Below are 16,374 nucleotides of genomic sequence, written 5' to 3' on the forward strand. Positions count from 1 at the left end.
GCCTGGGCGTGTGTCCCCCCCCCTCCCCAGGGAAGACCACTTAGACCTGGGGGACCCGTGACCAGTTTATTCAGAACCTGGCCCAGCCGCCCGTTCTGGACGCACACTGGGCTGTCTACACAGGGCTCCCTGCTGGATCTGGGGAAGGACGGGGCCTCCCCACGGGGTCCGGGTGCCCATGGCGCGTCCGGTCTCCACACGGGGAGCGCGTGCTGACTCCAGAGCCGTCAGCCCCGACTGCTTCCCTGGGGGCCTGAGCTCTCCCTGGTGGCCCAGCCTGTGTCAGGCCTGGGGCACACGGCCGCAGAGGGGAAGGGACCACCGGGACCACTGGGCGCCCTGGCATGTCCGCACTGCCGGGAGGAAGGGCCCGCGCTTCCAGGGTGCATGGAGGGGCAGGAGGGCCGGGGTGTCCCCGGCGGGAGCCTGCTCTCCACTCTGACCCTTCCTGGACCCGAGAAAGCTCCTTCCAGGGGATGTAAAAAGCAGGGCCAGGTGGCCGGCAGATCCCTGGGCCCGACTGCACACCCGCTGAGGGGGGGACACAGCAGCCCGGTCCTGCCACTGCCGTGCACCTGCGGAGGAAGTGCGGACACCTGCCCCATCCCAAGAAGAGGTCTCACAAGCTTCTTCGGACACACGGCCACGGGACACAGACGAGCCTCGGTGTGCTTGCAAATTCCCGAGCGGTGGAAACACAGCGGCCCCGGCAGACTCTGACCCACAGCCCGTGTGCGGGGACGGTCCCCGTGCAGCAGAGCACCGTCCCCTATCTGCTGGGGACGCGGGCGGATGATGGGACACGAGACACGTCGGACTCGGGCTCCCCGTCTGTGCAGCCTCCCTGCACCAGGGAGGTGGGGACGCCGTCCGCCACGCGTCACACTTCTGGACACAGGGTCTCATTCAGTCTGAGTTAGCGTGCCGGCCACGAGGGGGGCAGCCAGGCAGCAGGGACCTCTGGGAGAGCCGGGGTCTGGCCAGGACGCACGGGGGCCTGCCGAGGACCGCCTGTCGGGAAGGACCCCGAACACCCCTCACGGGTTTGCAGCTGCCTCTGTCCGGGAGCACCAGGAGCGAGTTTGACGGAGATGACTCCTCGGGCCGTGAGGGGTGCTCGGTAGGGCGGACAGGAGGCGGGGGCTGGGCAGGGCAGGGGGTGGGCGGCCCCTGAGGCTGGCGGCGGCCCAGGAAGGAGCATGTGGGCTGACAGAGTCCAGGCAGGGTGCGGGGCCCTGTTCTCTGCGAGGTCACCTGCAGCAGGTGCCCAGACAGTGGGACGCAGGACAAACACCCGCTGCTGACGGCGCGCCAGCCCTCGGGCCCTGAGCTCTGCAGAGGTGAGGAAGGCCCCTCGCTCTCACCCCCATTCCCGGCTCCCGCCCCGGGCAGCCAGGTGGTTGTGTGGCCACACGGTTACTAAGGCTTCGGGACGGGGCTGCCGGGATGGCCCCAGGTCCCCCCAAGAGGGGCTGGGGACCAGGGACGCTCAGTCGCGGGCCCACGGTGGCACAAAATCGCTAAATGCCTCCTGCTCAGAGCGGCCCCCGATTGCTCCACAACACAGAGTCGGCCCCGAGCAAGAGACACGAGAGTCGAGTGATGGACCCAACGTGCTGAGCAGACGCCGGGGAGATCAGTGTGGTCGCTGCGCACGAAGGCCAGCTGTCAGGTCACCGCCTCCCGGGACGCTTCTCTGCTCTGGACAGAGGGCACCGAGGCCAGAGCTCCTGCCCCCTCCTGCCCCCGCACCCCTGCTCCTGCCCCCCTCCTGCCCCCTCCTGCCCCTGGGCACAGGGCCGTTAAGGCCCCTTCCGCCCAGTGTGCTGCTGCTGGCGAGGGCCCGTGGTTGTCACTGCTCTCTGCTGCCCAAGGCGAACAGCCCGCTGTCCCCACCCAGGGAGGCCCACTCTGTCCCCTGGCTGGAAATTCCTCCCGAGGGCAGCCTCCTCCCCTCTGACCCCAACACCCCGTTGGGAACGTGTGTCCTGTTGTGTTGGCTGCCGGACTCAGACCCAGAGGTCACAGCTCTGCGGGAGGGGCGGGGTGGGCGGAGAGGGAAAAGCCCTCCATCCGACCCAGTTTACCAGGCAGCAACTGGGCCGCCTCAGATATGGGAGAAAACAGGCGCGGGGTTTCGGCAGCGCTGGTCTAGGACTCCCGGCTGCTCCCGCTGTCGCTACGGCCAAGGACGCGGAGGCCGCAAGGTGGAGAGAAGCCCCGGAGTCCTGGGGAGGCCGGGGGGAGGCAAAGAGAGAGCAGGCGGTCACACGGCCTGGGGACGGCGAGCAGCCAGACCCCCCGCCCCCCCCCACCGCCATGGCTGCGAATGAAGAGAGACAGGGTCGTGGGCTGACGTCAGGCTGTGAGGGTTTAGGAGGGGATCACGGCCAAGGGGCCCCAATAGAGAGCTGGGCAGAGAACCAGGGAGGCGGGTCTCCACGTCCTGGAAGCCAGTGCCTGTCCCAGGGTCCGGGGAAAGCACACAGCCGGGGCGGGGGAGGTCAAGGAGCAGGGCCCACGGGAGGCGGAGCACGTGTGGGAGGGGAGGGGGGCACGAGACCCTCGGCCCCTGCACCAGGAGGAGGCTGGCACATGGCCCCCGCGTCTGGGTTCACTGCCAGGCAGGACGCCCCTCCTGCAGCTCGAAGGAGCGAACAGGACGGAGCTGCGGGGCCCCAGAGCGGGCGGCGAGCGGGGCAGAGGGACCCTGGGCCCCAACACCGTCTGCAGGCCCACCGGCCAGGCGGCTCACACACACTGGCGGCACGTGGGACCCGAGGCCACTTTACACGCCTGCCCGGAAGGAGCCTCATGGGAACCCGGGGTCGGCGGCCCACAGGGACCTGGTGCGCCTCGCAGGCACGGAGCTCAGCCGAGGCTGAGGCACACGGTGGGGCTGCTGGGAAGGACGCCTCTTCTGGGGGCGCTGAGGGGGCGCCCCAATCCAGGGAGCCAGCGGTGCGGGGGGTGCAACGGAGCCAGAGCACTGAGCAAGCCCAGAGGCCGTGTGGCCACTGCCTGGAGGCGGCATCTGGGGGAAGCTGTCAGACGTGGGCGGGAGGGGGAGGGGAGGGAGCAGACCCCCCAGCTGGGTGCAGAGCCGGGGGAACGCAGGGGGGTGCTGCTGGCCAGCGCGGGCACTCGGGGGCCATTCCCACCCTGCCAGCTCGCCCTGGCCCCCAGGACCTCGCCTGCGCAGGGACCTCGCGTCTCCTGGGGAACAATCCCGGGAGGAGGCGGGACCTGCTGCAGCGGGAGTGTCGCCCACTTACTCCTCGCAGCCACCCCATCAGCCCACCGCAGGGACGGGAGAGCGAGAGCCGAGACATCACGTGACTCACAACTCGGGGTGCAGGAAGCGGGGCGTCAGGCCTGGAGCCCAGGGCTGCGTGCGGAGGCACGTGGGGCACAGGGTGATATGGGGGTGACGCGGGGGCTGCGCAGCCCTGAGCAGGGGGGACACCTCCAGGGAAACCGGGGCCCCAGGGCTGCCAGAGCCCCAGGCTCACCTCTGCCGGGCCCTGCGTCCCGGGGCACAGGGGGGCCTGGGGAGCAGGGCCGTCCCTGGGGTCCTCACAGACCTGGAGCACGGCAGGGGACGCGGTGACGGGCCCACAGGGACTGGCCGCCAGCTGCAGGGGAGGGAGCCCAGGGGGAGAAAGGGCCCCGGGGTGAGGTCGGCAGCCCTGGACCCGGGGGCGCCCGGAGGCGCGGGGGCACGTACTTGACGTTGGTGTTGGTGCAGATGACGTACTCGATCTCGTCCGAGTACGGGTTCTGGAAGGTGAAGCTGCTGGTGCGGATCAGCATCCACTCGCGGCTCTTGGTGCGGAGCCGGTACATGACCGACAGCACCTGGCCCTTCAGCTTCACCACCTGAGGGAGCGGGCGGAGCAGGGGGGTCAGGGCGCCGGGCTTGGAGCGGCCCGAGGGGGCGGCCGGAGGGCCGGGCTGGGCTGCGGGGCCTCTCCCTCGGAGGTGGCACTGTGACCAGAGAGGAGACGGGGACCTGGCCCCAGGGTCGCTGAGGGCCCGGCCCCTCTCCCGTAACTGCCCTAGCTTGTACTTTACTCCTGGCTGGATGTCTGTGGGCAGCCCAGGGACAGGGACCTCCTGGTGACCCGTGCCCCCCCAGCCCTGCCCTCGGCACGGAGCAGACGCATCTTCTGGACGTCCCCCTCCGCGGGTCTGCTGGCCCCGGGCTCCGGGCTGCTGCAGCCTGGGTACCTGGGTGAGCACCCCTGGGGACACTGCCCCTCTCCTGCCCCGTGACGTGGCCACGCGGGGCCCCGTGACTGTGCGGGGCCCGGGCCTGCACGGAGCAGGTGCTCAGCGCTGGGCAGCGGCCGGTGATGGGGCACCCTCCTCCCAGGCTCCCGATCTGTCGCCGCCCGAGGCGTCAGGGAGCCGACAGGGGTGCCCTGAGCCCCTACCCCCAGCACCCTGAGGCAGGGGCCTTCCCGCATTCGCCTGACCTCAAACCCGGGCCGCCGAAGCTGCACCGTACACAGTCTCCTCAGGGGCTCGGGCGGGGTGGGGGCCTGAACGCCTGACGCGGCCTCAGCAGCCTTCACCCCGGCCCCTCTGTCCCCGCCCTCCTTCCCGGCCGCCCCCGGCTGCGTCTGCCCTCCCCCTGGGCCTGCCGGGCACACGCTGCGACCCACGGGTCCCCGGGCCCCTCAGCGGTCGGCGGGCACGGCGGTACCTGCTGGAAGCTCTCGCGCAGGTGGCTCTGGTCCTCCGAGTGGCAGAACTCCAGAATGTCCTTTCCGAGGAGGTCCTGGACACAGAGACACGCTTTGAGAATCCCGGGCCCACTCTGCACTACGGACGTGTGACGGTCAGACAGCAGCGTCCCCTGCCTCCCCGTCAGCCTGTCCCCTCGCTCACCGCGTCGTGAGGGGGACAGAGTGTCCCCGGCGCCACCCTTGTCCCTCTGCTCACTACCATTGCGTCATTGGGCTGAGGCGCTCCGTCGGCGGCCTCAGTGCAAGCTTACTGGTCTGCCCTGGGGAGGCGGGGGCTGTGACAAAGACACTTTAAAAAACAGAGAGAGAGGAGCCTGGGGGCTCAGTCGGTTAAGGTCCGACTGCGGCTCAGGTCATGATCTCATGGTTCCTGGGTTCAAGCCCTGCGTCGGGCTCTGTGCTGACAGCTCGGAGCCTGGAGCTGCTTTGGACTCTGTGTCTCCCTCTCTCTGCCCCTTCCCTGCTCATGCTCTGTCTCTCTCTCTCTCAAAAGTAAACATTAAAACAATTTAAAGAAAAATATGACATCTTACAAAACACCTGTCCTGAAGTGTGTATCTCTAAAAAATGACTTCTCACAAAGAACGAGTGTTTCACGTTACACCTAAAAACCCCAAAAGTTACTCGATGACATCACCTGACAGTCCACACATACTAACATTTCTCCAACTGTCTCCCAGATGTGTTTCCGGCTACGTGTGTTCAGCCCGGGCCCCCACCGAGGCTCTCCCGTTCCGTACTGTGACATTCTGTCTTCGGTTTACCTCAATCTAGAATCATTTCTCCTGTCTTTCTGTGTTTCTCATGGTGCTGATATTTAAGAAAAAAAAAAAAAAAAGGCTATCTGGACCAAAGGCCTGAAAACATGCGCCTGAAATAAAAGGTCCCAAGTACTCCGAGTCACGAGGAATTAAGCAAAATTAAGTGAACAGCTTTCCTCACGGCTCCTCAGTCTAGAGACGAGAATGTTTTCTAAGTTTCCAAGAAGACGTCCTGTTTCGTGTTCATCCAAGTCAGCCATCTGAGAGCCCCTTCCCGAGGGGCATCTTGACCCGGCTACGGGGACTCGGCCCGACGGACGGGGCGGAGGGGCCGGGAGCGGCGGCCTCCCTCGCCGTGGACGGACAGCCCTGTGTCCCGGCGGGAACGTGGACTCCCCCACGCCGTGTCCCCACGCCGTCGTCCTGCGGGACCTCGCACCAATGACGGGAGCGCGTTTTAAGCGAAGGGAATGTCGAGCCACGCGCCCGAGCCGCCTACCTGGGGCTGGTAGCCGACCACGCTGATGCACCGCGGGTCCACGAACGTGATGACGCCGTCGGAGCTGTGTCGGGACAGGAACTCCGTGGGCACCGCCATCCCGCTCATGTCCATGCACACGGGCGAGCTGGTCACCTGGAACGGGAGCCCACGCTGAGGGGACGGGGACGGCGGGAGAGGCAGGGACCGGGGACAGCCCACGGGAGTTAACGTCACGGAGGCTCCGTGTCATCTGTTCAGCGGGGCTAAAACATTCAAGGGGGCGCCGGGGGGCTCAGAGGGCTGAGGGACTTGGGCTCCGGTCATGATCTCTCGGTTTATGGGTCGAGCCCCGCGTCGGGCTCTGTGCTTGGAGCTTGGAGCCTGGAGCCGCTTCGGATCTGGGTCTCCCTCTCTCTGCCCCTCCCCTGCTCCCCCTCCCTCCCCCTCTCTCTGCTCCTCCCCCTGCTCCCCCTCCCTCCCCCTCTCTCTGCACCTCCCCTGCTCTCTCTCCCTCTCCCTCTCTCAAAATAAACATTGACAAAATGTTTTCAATGTTCCATGCGTCCCGGCCGGGCCTCCGGCTAACTGGAGCCGTGGCCACCGCACGCCCGAGCCTCAGTCTCCGGACCAGTCGGCGGGAGCGAGGAGCCCTGCGGCCTCACAGGGTGGGGCGGGCGGCCACACACCCCGCGTGCTAGACCCTGCGCCCGGGGCTCACGGCCGGTGCTCGGAAACGTCCCCTCCCCGCTCCGCCTTCCCGCACGCAGGGCGGCACACGGCTCGGGGGTCCGGGGTTTGGAGAGCACTCGCTTGTGGGGCAAGTGTATGCACGCCCCCGGCACCCCCCCCTCCGCCCCGAGGAACAAGCGACACCTGTCACACGTGGGTGTGTGACTGAACAACTCCTCCTCCTCACCTGTCCTGGGAGCCACGGCCCCCGTCCCCCCGTCGTGGGCAAGGGCTGGCATCCTGCTGCCCCTGCCTCTCCACACGCAGCCTCAGCCCTGTCCCCGTCCGCGTCCCTCACCTGGAGCCGGCCGATGGCCACGAGGCAGTACTTGCTGCCCTGCCCCACGTCCACGTCGTCCTCAGGTACAGTCATCCCTGAAACGAGAGCAGCCCGCGTCACCAGCGACCTCCCGACATGGATGGAGGGGGCCGATGCGCCCAGGGATTTATGAACACGACCCAAACCACGGGCGCGGGGAGCCCTCGGGGTTGGGGGACGGCAGTGAGTGGCCAGCCCTGCCCCCCCCCCCCCCCGCCGGCGTCTCCGGTGACTTCTCGGGGCTGGTCACCGCATCTGTGGATGACGTACAGGAACGTGAGGAAAACGGAATGCAGATTATTCGTTTGCATGTTTGCACACTTGGCCAGAACATTCGCTATAGAAGCCATCTCAGTAACAAGTGTAAGTGGGCACTTCTGGTGACGCATCTCATTACGTGGACTCGAAGGAGAAGAAGGGATGGTTGCCGAGCGCCCGACTCCTGACGTCAGTGCCCGACTGCTGAACTCAGGGTCGTGAGGTCGAGCCCCACGCTGGGCTTAGGGATTACGTAAAAATAAAATCTTGAGGGGCGCCCGGGCAGCTCAGTCGGTTGAGCGTCCAGCTTCAGCTCAGGTCATGATCTCATGGTTTGTGGGTTCGAGCCCCGTGTCGGGCTCTGTGCCGACAGCTCGGAGCCTGGAGCTGCTTCAGATTCTGTCTCCCTCTCTCTCTGCCCCTCCCCTGCTCACACTCTCTTTAAAAAATAAACATTAAAAAATATTTTAAAAAAAGGAAGGAAAGGTCTTTCAAGACCCAACTGTATGCTGCTTAGAAGAAATATATTTTGGGGCGCCTGGGGGCCCAGTCGGCTGAGTGTCCGGCTTCGGCTCAGGTCATGATCTCACGGTTCGTGGGTTTGAGCCCCGCGTCAGGCTCTGTGCCGACAGCTCGGAGCCTGGAGCTGCTTCAGATTCTGTGTCTCCCTCTCTCTCTGCCCCTCCCCTGCTTGCACTATCTCTGTTTCTCAAAAATAAATAAAAATCATTAAAAAAATTTTTTTAAATAAAAAAAAAGAACAAATATATTTTGCATATAAAGCCCCAAGTTCAGGCTTGTCTGGGTCGTACGAGGACTAAACCCTCCTGGAAGCAGGATCGATAACCCTGGGTCTCACTTCACCACCGTCTTCGAGAGCGGTAAGCGCCGCTGACAGCAGCACACACAGCAGCAAAGGGCCCGGAGCCCCGGGGCCGCCATCTTCGCCCCGTGACATTTGACGCACGCGCCCCCGGGGCACTCAGCGACCGGGGAGCGAGGCCTGAGGTCAGTGGTGCAGCGCCTGCCGTCAAGGTCGAGCTCCGAGGACCCGCATCCCCGCGCATGGACGGCTGGGGCCTGCCTTCACCCGCCGCCCCATCTGCGAGGGGACAGAAAGGGCACGGGGCCTGGGGACTGTCCCGTGCTCCCGCTGGCCCCTGTGCTCCTGCACCCCCAACCTCCTCCACTGGTTCTGGCTGTCGGTGGTGACGGCTCTGGGGACCGTTTGACGCACACCATTCTTGGGTTTCCTGGACTCGACGTGGCCCCAAGCCTATGTTTTCCTGCACCTGCCAAGTGGGCATCTTGGTCACATTCGTCCCAAATCAGAGCCTGAGGCCAGGACCCTGGTGCGGAGGGTTTCTGTTGGGGGGAAGCCAAGGACAAGGGTGCGAGGAGGTGACGGGGTGGGGGGCAAGCTGAGGGTTGGCTCTGCTCACAGCCGGACCGCATGCCGTCCCTGCAGGGAAGCCGCCGGTGTAGAAGGTACAGACAGGCCGCATCGTGATGCGGTGGCATCTGCTTGAGGCGGAGCGCCCGGCGGCTGGGGCTGAGGCCGGGCCACGCGCGAGGCGTCTGCGGGAGGGGCCCGTCGCGGGCACGCGGTGAGGGCGAAGGAGAGGGTGGGCGGGGACCTCCAGGCCCGGGGCCTGGTGCCGGCCGCCCTGGCCTCTCTGCCCTCGCTCCCCAGTCGCTGGGAGTCGGAGGCGCTGTGGGCAACGAAGGCCGTGGGCACACGTGCGTGTCTGCCTGACATGGGGGTCGGGACGCAATGCCACAGGCCAGAGCGGGGACCGGAAGGGACTGCAGGAACTCTGGGCCGTGGCCGACGTGCCGGAAAGTGGCTCCTCTTCAGGCCCACCCTTCGGAGGGGCCCCACAGGGTCCCGCTCCCCCCGCCGACGCCTGCGCCGTCTGGCAGAGACGCCATGATCCCTCCGTGCATCCGTCCTTCATCTGACACGTGCTGACGGGGAGCTTTGGCAGATGAAACAAAACAGCCACAAACTGTCTCTTATGTCCCTTTCACCAGTTCAAGTTGGCCTCCCTGGTGACTATTTGACCAGTAAAATACAGGGGACGTGACGCCAGACAAGCGCCCCGCCCCCCAGCGGCACGCAGGGAAGCTGGCCCTACCGCGCCCACCGGGGCTCTCGCCCACACACCCCGTGGGCACGAGAACACGCTGGCGGTTTATGCCAGTCGAGGGAAGGCAGGAGTCCCGGTCAGAAGGGGGGTCAGCCCGGATGTGCAGAGGAGGGGACGGGACGGGGCCCTGAGACACCAGGCCTGGACACAGAACGGGCGCAAGTAAACCGGCCAAGTCGAGTCACACTGAAATAATTCCTTGGCTTGGCGGGAAAAGTGGAAAAGTTGCAACTTGCTAAATACTTTTGGCCTTAACGTGGGCAAGTCACTTGGAGAATGAGATCCAAGTGTGTGTCTGTGAAATTTCCAGAAAGTCTTCAGTGAAGCCAATCTTCCTTCAGGGACCAGGTTCTTTAGGTCGGAAGGGTCTCTCAGGACCCGGGTGGGGCTCGGCTCCCCCAGGAAAGGGGCGGCGGGCCGAACGCTTGTCCGGCGGCCCTGCCACCGCCCCCGCGAGCCGCGTCCGAACCGAACTGTCTGTCGGTGGACCTGCGGCCATCACTCAGGTGACCGGGGCCCTCGAGAGGCAGGGGCGGGACTCGGGATGGCCCTCGAAGACGGGGCGGTCCTGGGTCACCATCCGGGTATCTGGCTCTTCTCCATTTCCCCAGTGTTGACTCTGCCCTGTGCTCAGGTCACAGCGGGTCTCTAAGCAACAACATAAAGACAGGTACTCTCCACGGAGAATGAGTGTAGGGTCTGGGCGTCCCTCTAGGCAGGGAGACGCACAGGGGAGTCAAGAGCACGAGGAACAACGGTCAGCGTCGCGAGCCAGTCGAGAGATGCAAGTCCAAACCACCTCGCCCCTTTCAACGATGACCAAAATTTCAAAAAATGCGATGACCGGTCAGAGCCGGTGCAGCTGTGCGGACCGCGGGCCCCTGCGCTGCGGCCGGAACCCCGTCCGGCAGCTCCCTCGCGAGGTGACCGCCGAGCGCCGCGTCGGGGAGGGGGGGGACGTCCAAGCGCAGGAACACAATCACGTGTGTGTCAACGGTCACCGCGGCAGATTCACAGGCGTCCCCAGAAGTGGGAACAACCCAAATACCTACTGGCTGCCGAGCGGATGAGCAAAACGGGGCGAATCCAGACCTCGGAATCGTGCTCACGACAGACCGGGAGGGCGGACCCGCGCCGCGGCGTGGACCCCGACAGCGTCAGGTGGGGGCGAGGCCGGACGCAGAGGCCGCACGCGGCAGGGGTCGTGGGGATCGTCCAGAGTAGGAAAGTGTGTAGATCTAGAAAGTGGGTGCCTAGAGCTGGGGCCCGCAGGCACCCCGGAAGTATCTTCCTCCTGTTTGTACAGAACATTATGAAAGTACAGGCAATCACAACAGGTTTTACTCTGTGGTTTTGCCTTTGGGGTTCGTTCTCTGAAATGACCTCTACTCCAAGGTTATGCAGGATGTTCACCTGTATTTTAATAAAGTTTCATGTTTGCTTTAATAAAGCTGATTTATTTTTGACATGCTTGACATCATGTTTTTCCAAATGATTAGTCAGCTGTCCTCAAACTATGTACTGACTGATTTTTTCCTTCTTCCACTAACTGAAAAGCTTCCCTCATCACACAGCACTTTTCTACAGGTCTCCCTCAGGTCTTTTTTGTTTGATAATTTGATTTGTACTTCTGCTGAAGATTTTAATTATTCAGGCTTTAACACACATGCGTTTTCATATTTGGTACAGCAAATACTAGCCAGCACTCTGTTTATGGAGATTTTATAAGCTATTTTTATATTGACTGGCCTGTGTGAATTTAAGAAATAATTTGCATTCAAAAGAAAAATCAGTGGGGCAGTTATTGGAACCACATCAAATCTGTGCACTGGTTTGGAACACGCTGAAATCTTCATGACGCTAAACGTTCGTCCCCAAGACTACGCAGGACGCTCTAATTAGCTAGGTCATTTGTGTCCCTGAGTATTATTTGGTAGTTTAATCCTATGTGTTTCTCTTTTAATGTTTATTTTTATTTATTTTGAGGGAGAAAGCAGGGGAGGGGCAGGGAGGGAGAGAGAATCCCAGGCAGGCTCTGTTCTGTCAGCACAGCGCCTGATGCGGGGCTTGAACCCATGAACTGTGGGATCCTGAGCTGAGGCCACGCACTTAACTGACGGAGCCCCCCAGTGCTGCGGCATATTTCACGTTAATACTTCCGCCGTGTATGCTGTAATGTTGCTATCTTCGTCAATGGCTTTTTTTTCATATTGTATTTTTCTAACGTACTGATTTGTGTTTTAGGATTTCCTAAATGGTTCTGTTCTCAACCTCTTAGAAGATCTTCCGTAGATTGGATTTGGTTTTCTGGGCATCGCCACATCCTCTGCAAGGGCTGTTACTTCCTTTTCTTCCTTTTCTTCCTTTCAGGCAGTAAGTATGGCTTCTTTCCTCTGCTCCTTTGCTGCCGTGGGCGGAAGTCCCGCAGCGATGCTGAGCATGCGCCGGGCACGCCCCCTTCAGCGAGGACCCGGACCCTCCCACCGCTTCCGGTCCTGGAAGGTGTGGACGCCTGGCCCGGCGTTTGCTCTGTCCGTGTCAAAGAAGTACGGTTCTTTCATCGGTTTATAAAGATAATTTACTTTCCGTATTTGCGGACCGAAACGAATTTCTGTCGTGTAGCTTTTGTCCTTTGGATAATCAGTCACATCAACAGATTTTCTAATGTCAGACCACTCAAGCAATCTTGCAATCATTTTGTAGAATTATGCATTTGATTTGCGAACACTTGTATTTAGTGTCTTATGTTTACAAATGAAATTGCACTCATACTTGTTTTTAATATTCCCTATCCGTTTTGTACCAAAGTTGTGCTAACCGAACTTTAAAAATCAACGCAGTGCACTTCCCATTGCTTTCCATGCTCTGGAAGGGGTTAAATTATTTGCCCAAAAAAACTCCAGGTTTGGTACCATTTAGAGAGTAATTCTTGGTCGGTTTTTTCAATTTCTTGCCTAGCTTTGGTCTTTTCTCCTTTTATTCAAATTTAGTTACATATTTTCCCAAAAACTAGCTTTCTTCCTAAGGATTTTAACATGAGTAAATGTAAATTATACACCCTATTTGTTTTTAAACCTTTTCTGATAAATCTCTTTATCCTTAACATGAATTTATTTTAAATCGTTCTATAAAATTAGAATTAGGCTTTCAGAGTCTTTCTCTTCTCTACGTCTTCACGAAGAACTGTTTCTCAATAGAACCAGTTTTGTTTTCAAATTTAATTTTTTTCATTTTTATTTCTTCATTAACTCCATCTTCTTACTTTGCTCACAGTACATTGTTACTCCTTTTCTTGATCACAAGTTAAATAAGTTCTATTTTCATAAGTTAAATTCCTATTTTCCCACATTCAATAATCAAGCCACACCTTCACTTAAAGATTTTATTTTTAAGTAATCTCTACACCCAATGTGGGGCTTGAACCCACAACCCTGAGATTAAGAGTCACACACGCTAATGGGGCGCCTGGGTGGCTCCGTGGCTTAGGCATCCAACGTGGGTTCAGGTCATGACCTTGCGGTTTGTGAGTTCGAGCCCTGCACTGGGCTCTGTGCTGACAGTGTGGACCCGGGAGCCTGCCTGGGATTCAGTGTCTCCCTCTCTCTGCCCCGCCCCCTCTTGAGCTCTCTGTCTCTCTGTCTCTGTCTCTCTCTCTCAAAAATAAACATTAGAGCGTCACTGAGCCGGCCAGGCCACCGCCACAGCTTTCTCGAGAACACTGTTAGGCCACACGCCTAAGTCTCCGTATGGAGTGGGCCGCAGTTGCTAATTACAAAACCCCTTGTAATTGCGGTTTAATTTTGATTTCCGTCCTTCACGAAAGTTACTCAGGATAGGTTCCCGTTCACTGACAGTTTATTTACCCTTTCAGAAGGACAGCACTTGTTCCGGATTAGGGACCAACTGGACTTGGGTATGACCTCATTTTAACTTAACTGCTTACATCTGCAAAGACTCCATACCCAAACAGGTCACGTTCTGAAGCGCGGGGGTGGGGGGGGTTAGGGCTTCAGTGGAATCTGGGGAAGACCCAGGTCAGCCTGTGGCACCTTCTGTGAATATTCCGTGCCTCTTCCTGCCCCATCTGGTAGTCTGCCTCGTCTGTCCTTGACGGGGAGGCAGCCCCTGACCGGAGAGACCGCCTCCACACCCACGACGAGCATCACTTGACCATGGCTTTGACCCACTACCCACAGAAGCAGACCCGAACAGTTCCTCAACATGGGCTTTCAAATAAAGCGTATCTGCATTTCTGTTCTCTTACTTAGTGTTTTATCATAAAGCTGCGTAAATTCTCTCAACAGTACTGATGAAACAAAGATCTAAAGTAGTGGCGACGGTAAATCTGAGTCCCTCCTGGATGGGAGCGGCGGGCGCGTAATCGGGAGACGCAGAGCGAGGGATTCAGGGCCCGGACGTCCCCGGGCTTCCTGCTCTGTGCGAAGCCCGTGGCTGCGGTGAGCCACAGGCTCGGGCGAGGTGGCCCGTGCTCTCTGGGGCCCGCGCACACACGGGGAGGACAGACGCGAACAGGCCGTGGTAACAAGGACCACGTGGCACCAGTAAGGTGGCCGGCAGCTGCTGGCAGGACCCTGGGGTGGCCTCATGGATGCGCACCAGCGAGAACGGGGCGGGCCGGAGGTGCTGGCGGGTGCTGGGACAGAGGGCTCCGGAAGGCGCTGGGCGCAGCCTCCTGCGACCCCCGGGCTCCGCTGTGCGCAGGCCTCTCTCACTCGAGGCAGAAGCCCGTGAGGCGCCTCATCCAGCTGGAAGGTTCCGTCCCATCTCAGCAACCAGAGGAGGCTTCCACGGCCCCTCGCCGGCGGCCCAGAGACCCCCTCGGCGCGGCCTGTGCGCTCGGCTCCCAGGAAAGACTGCCGGTCCCCGGCGCAGCGACCGTATTTCCTCTCACCCCGGACACCGGCCAGCGGGCCGTTTGCTTGTCTCCACTACGAAGGATGAGAAGCAGCAGCGGTGTCCCCAGACGGGGACGGGATGACAATGGGCACGGTAAGGGGACAAGTGTCAGCTGCCAGCAGGTGGATTTGAGGACAGGTGGATGATGATCTCCGGAGAGTAAAAGAAACAAAGCACCGACCGAGACAACAGCCATGGGGGGGGGGGCTGAAAAGACCCGAGCACATCTGTGAATGGTCACCTTAATTCCCGTCTGCGCGGGGACTGTCACAGGGAAAGACGGGGCCACGCTTCGTGTCCCTCATTCATTCTGTGTGATGAGACACAACACTCACGGAACCAGAAGCCCAACGTCAGGCCGGAAGAAAACCCTCGCGACACAGAACACACAGAGGGTTAACATCCATGCTGTTAGAAAGACCTTCTCTGAGCAACGGAGGAATCACGTCCCCGACAGGAAGGCGGGCGGACCTCACGGACACGCACCTCCCAGGGAAGCGCGGACCTCACCGCACCCAGGACGGATGCTCAACTCCGCTAACGAAGGAAACCCAACTTAAAACATGTCCTTTCTCCCCAAACCTATCAGACCGGCGGGGAATGGAACATTCCTGGTAAGAGCGAGGGAGAGTGAGGAGCTCCCCTCCGGCGTCCGAGGGCCAGCGCGGCGCCCTCCTGCGGAGTCAGCCCGGGGGTGGAGGACGGTGGCCGCGGCCGGCCCTTGGTCGGAGCCGACCCTGGACAGAAGCCCAGCGCCCCCGCCTGCGGAGCGGCTGTGACGTCTGACGCCGCCGCTCGAGAGAATGACGCACTGCCGAGGGCGCCCGCTTGGAGACGGTCCACGAGCCCACGGTCAGTGACAACCAAGCTGCGTCACAAAACACGCGACACGGGCCGCAGCTGTCTTCGTACACAGGAAACGACCCAGAACACGAAGCCCGGGTGTTCCCAGCGGGTCCTCAGGGTGGGGCCGGGGTAGGAAGGGAGACTGACTTTTAGTCTTTTAAAACCTTTTAAAAATAAAAAAACGGATTTGTGGGTGAATTTTACTACATTTTTCAAGATCTTATAGACCTTTTAAATTTAACGAAGATGGGCTGTTTTTGTTAACAGCTGTTTGATACAGAAAGATGAGGAGATAAAAGAGAGGCCAGCACACGGTGTGGAACCTCAAAGTGGGGTTCCCAGACTTGGGGAGCGTTCGTAGGCGGTGCCTCGTTCTCCAGCAGGTGCAGAGTGAGCGCCGTGTGCTTCAACCCTGATGTCAGAGCCCGACGCCGTGGGGCACCCGGGAGGCTCGGTTGGTTGTCTCACTTCGGCTCAGGTCATGATCTCGCGGTTCATGGGTTCGAGCCCCATGTCGGGCTCTGTGCTGACAGCTCAGAGCCTGGAGCCTGTCTTCAGATTCCGTGTCTCCCTCTCTTTCTGTCCCTTCCCTGCTCACTTGTGCCCTCTCTTTCTCTCAAAAATAAACATTTTAAAAAACTAAAAAAAAAAAAAGAATTCTACCCCTTGATCTCCAAATTGAGGAAAAATGCACCCAACCACAATGGCACAAGTTTAATTCCAAAGCATCTGGCAGACCCAGAGCACTCCTTTTCCAAATTAACTGCCTCTAAATCATGAAAATTAACATGTGTCTTCTTTTGCTTGAAGAGAAAGTTGTAAATGAGTGTCTTCTGTAAAACATGGAAGGACAGTTCTGTTTCCAATAAATTGTAATCTGTAAACAAAGTGCCGGCCAGGGAGGGGCTGTGACACCAACGCCACACGGACATGCAGCAGGGGCCATCGGGAGGAAGGGGTCCTGGCACGTCGGCCACCCCTCTCCTCGCCTCTGCCTCCTCACGGGCCTCCCGGGCCCCCAGCCATGCTGAGACTGAGTCCCCGTCACTCCCCATGCCAGGACAGCAGGCTGTTTTCCACAGGAAGCACAAGAACACTGGACCCCAGTCTTCCCCACGCCTGAGCGGGGGCTCCACTGCGGCCGTCACCCCCTCCACAGGCC

At 60.5% G+C, this 16,374-nt stretch overlaps 1 protein-coding gene across 1 annotated transcript in view; it reads right to left on the reverse strand.

Moving 5' to 3' along the window:
• ARNT2 (aryl hydrocarbon receptor nuclear translocator 2) overlaps positions 1-16,374 on the reverse strand; it is an 85,452-nt gene that overhangs the window by 10,289 nt on the left and 58,789 nt on the right. Inside the window, exons 12-15 of the mRNA XM_029952318.1 lie at positions 7,021-7,097; positions 6,012-6,146; positions 4,709-4,783; positions 3,728-3,879 (exon numbers count right to left, since the gene is read on the reverse strand). Coding sequence (XP_029808178.1) covers positions 3,728-3,879; positions 4,709-4,783; positions 6,012-6,146; positions 7,021-7,097 — 439 coding nt within the window. The remainder of the gene's footprint in view (positions 1-3,727; positions 3,880-4,708; positions 4,784-6,011; positions 6,147-7,020; positions 7,098-16,374) is intronic.

Source organism: Suricata suricatta, chromosome 9 (assembly GCF_006229205.1).
Source record: "Suricata suricatta isolate VVHF042 chromosome 9, meerkat_22Aug2017_6uvM2_HiC, whole genome shotgun sequence".
NCBI classification, from domain to species: domain Eukaryota; kingdom Metazoa; phylum Chordata; class Mammalia; order Carnivora; family Herpestidae; genus Suricata; species Suricata suricatta.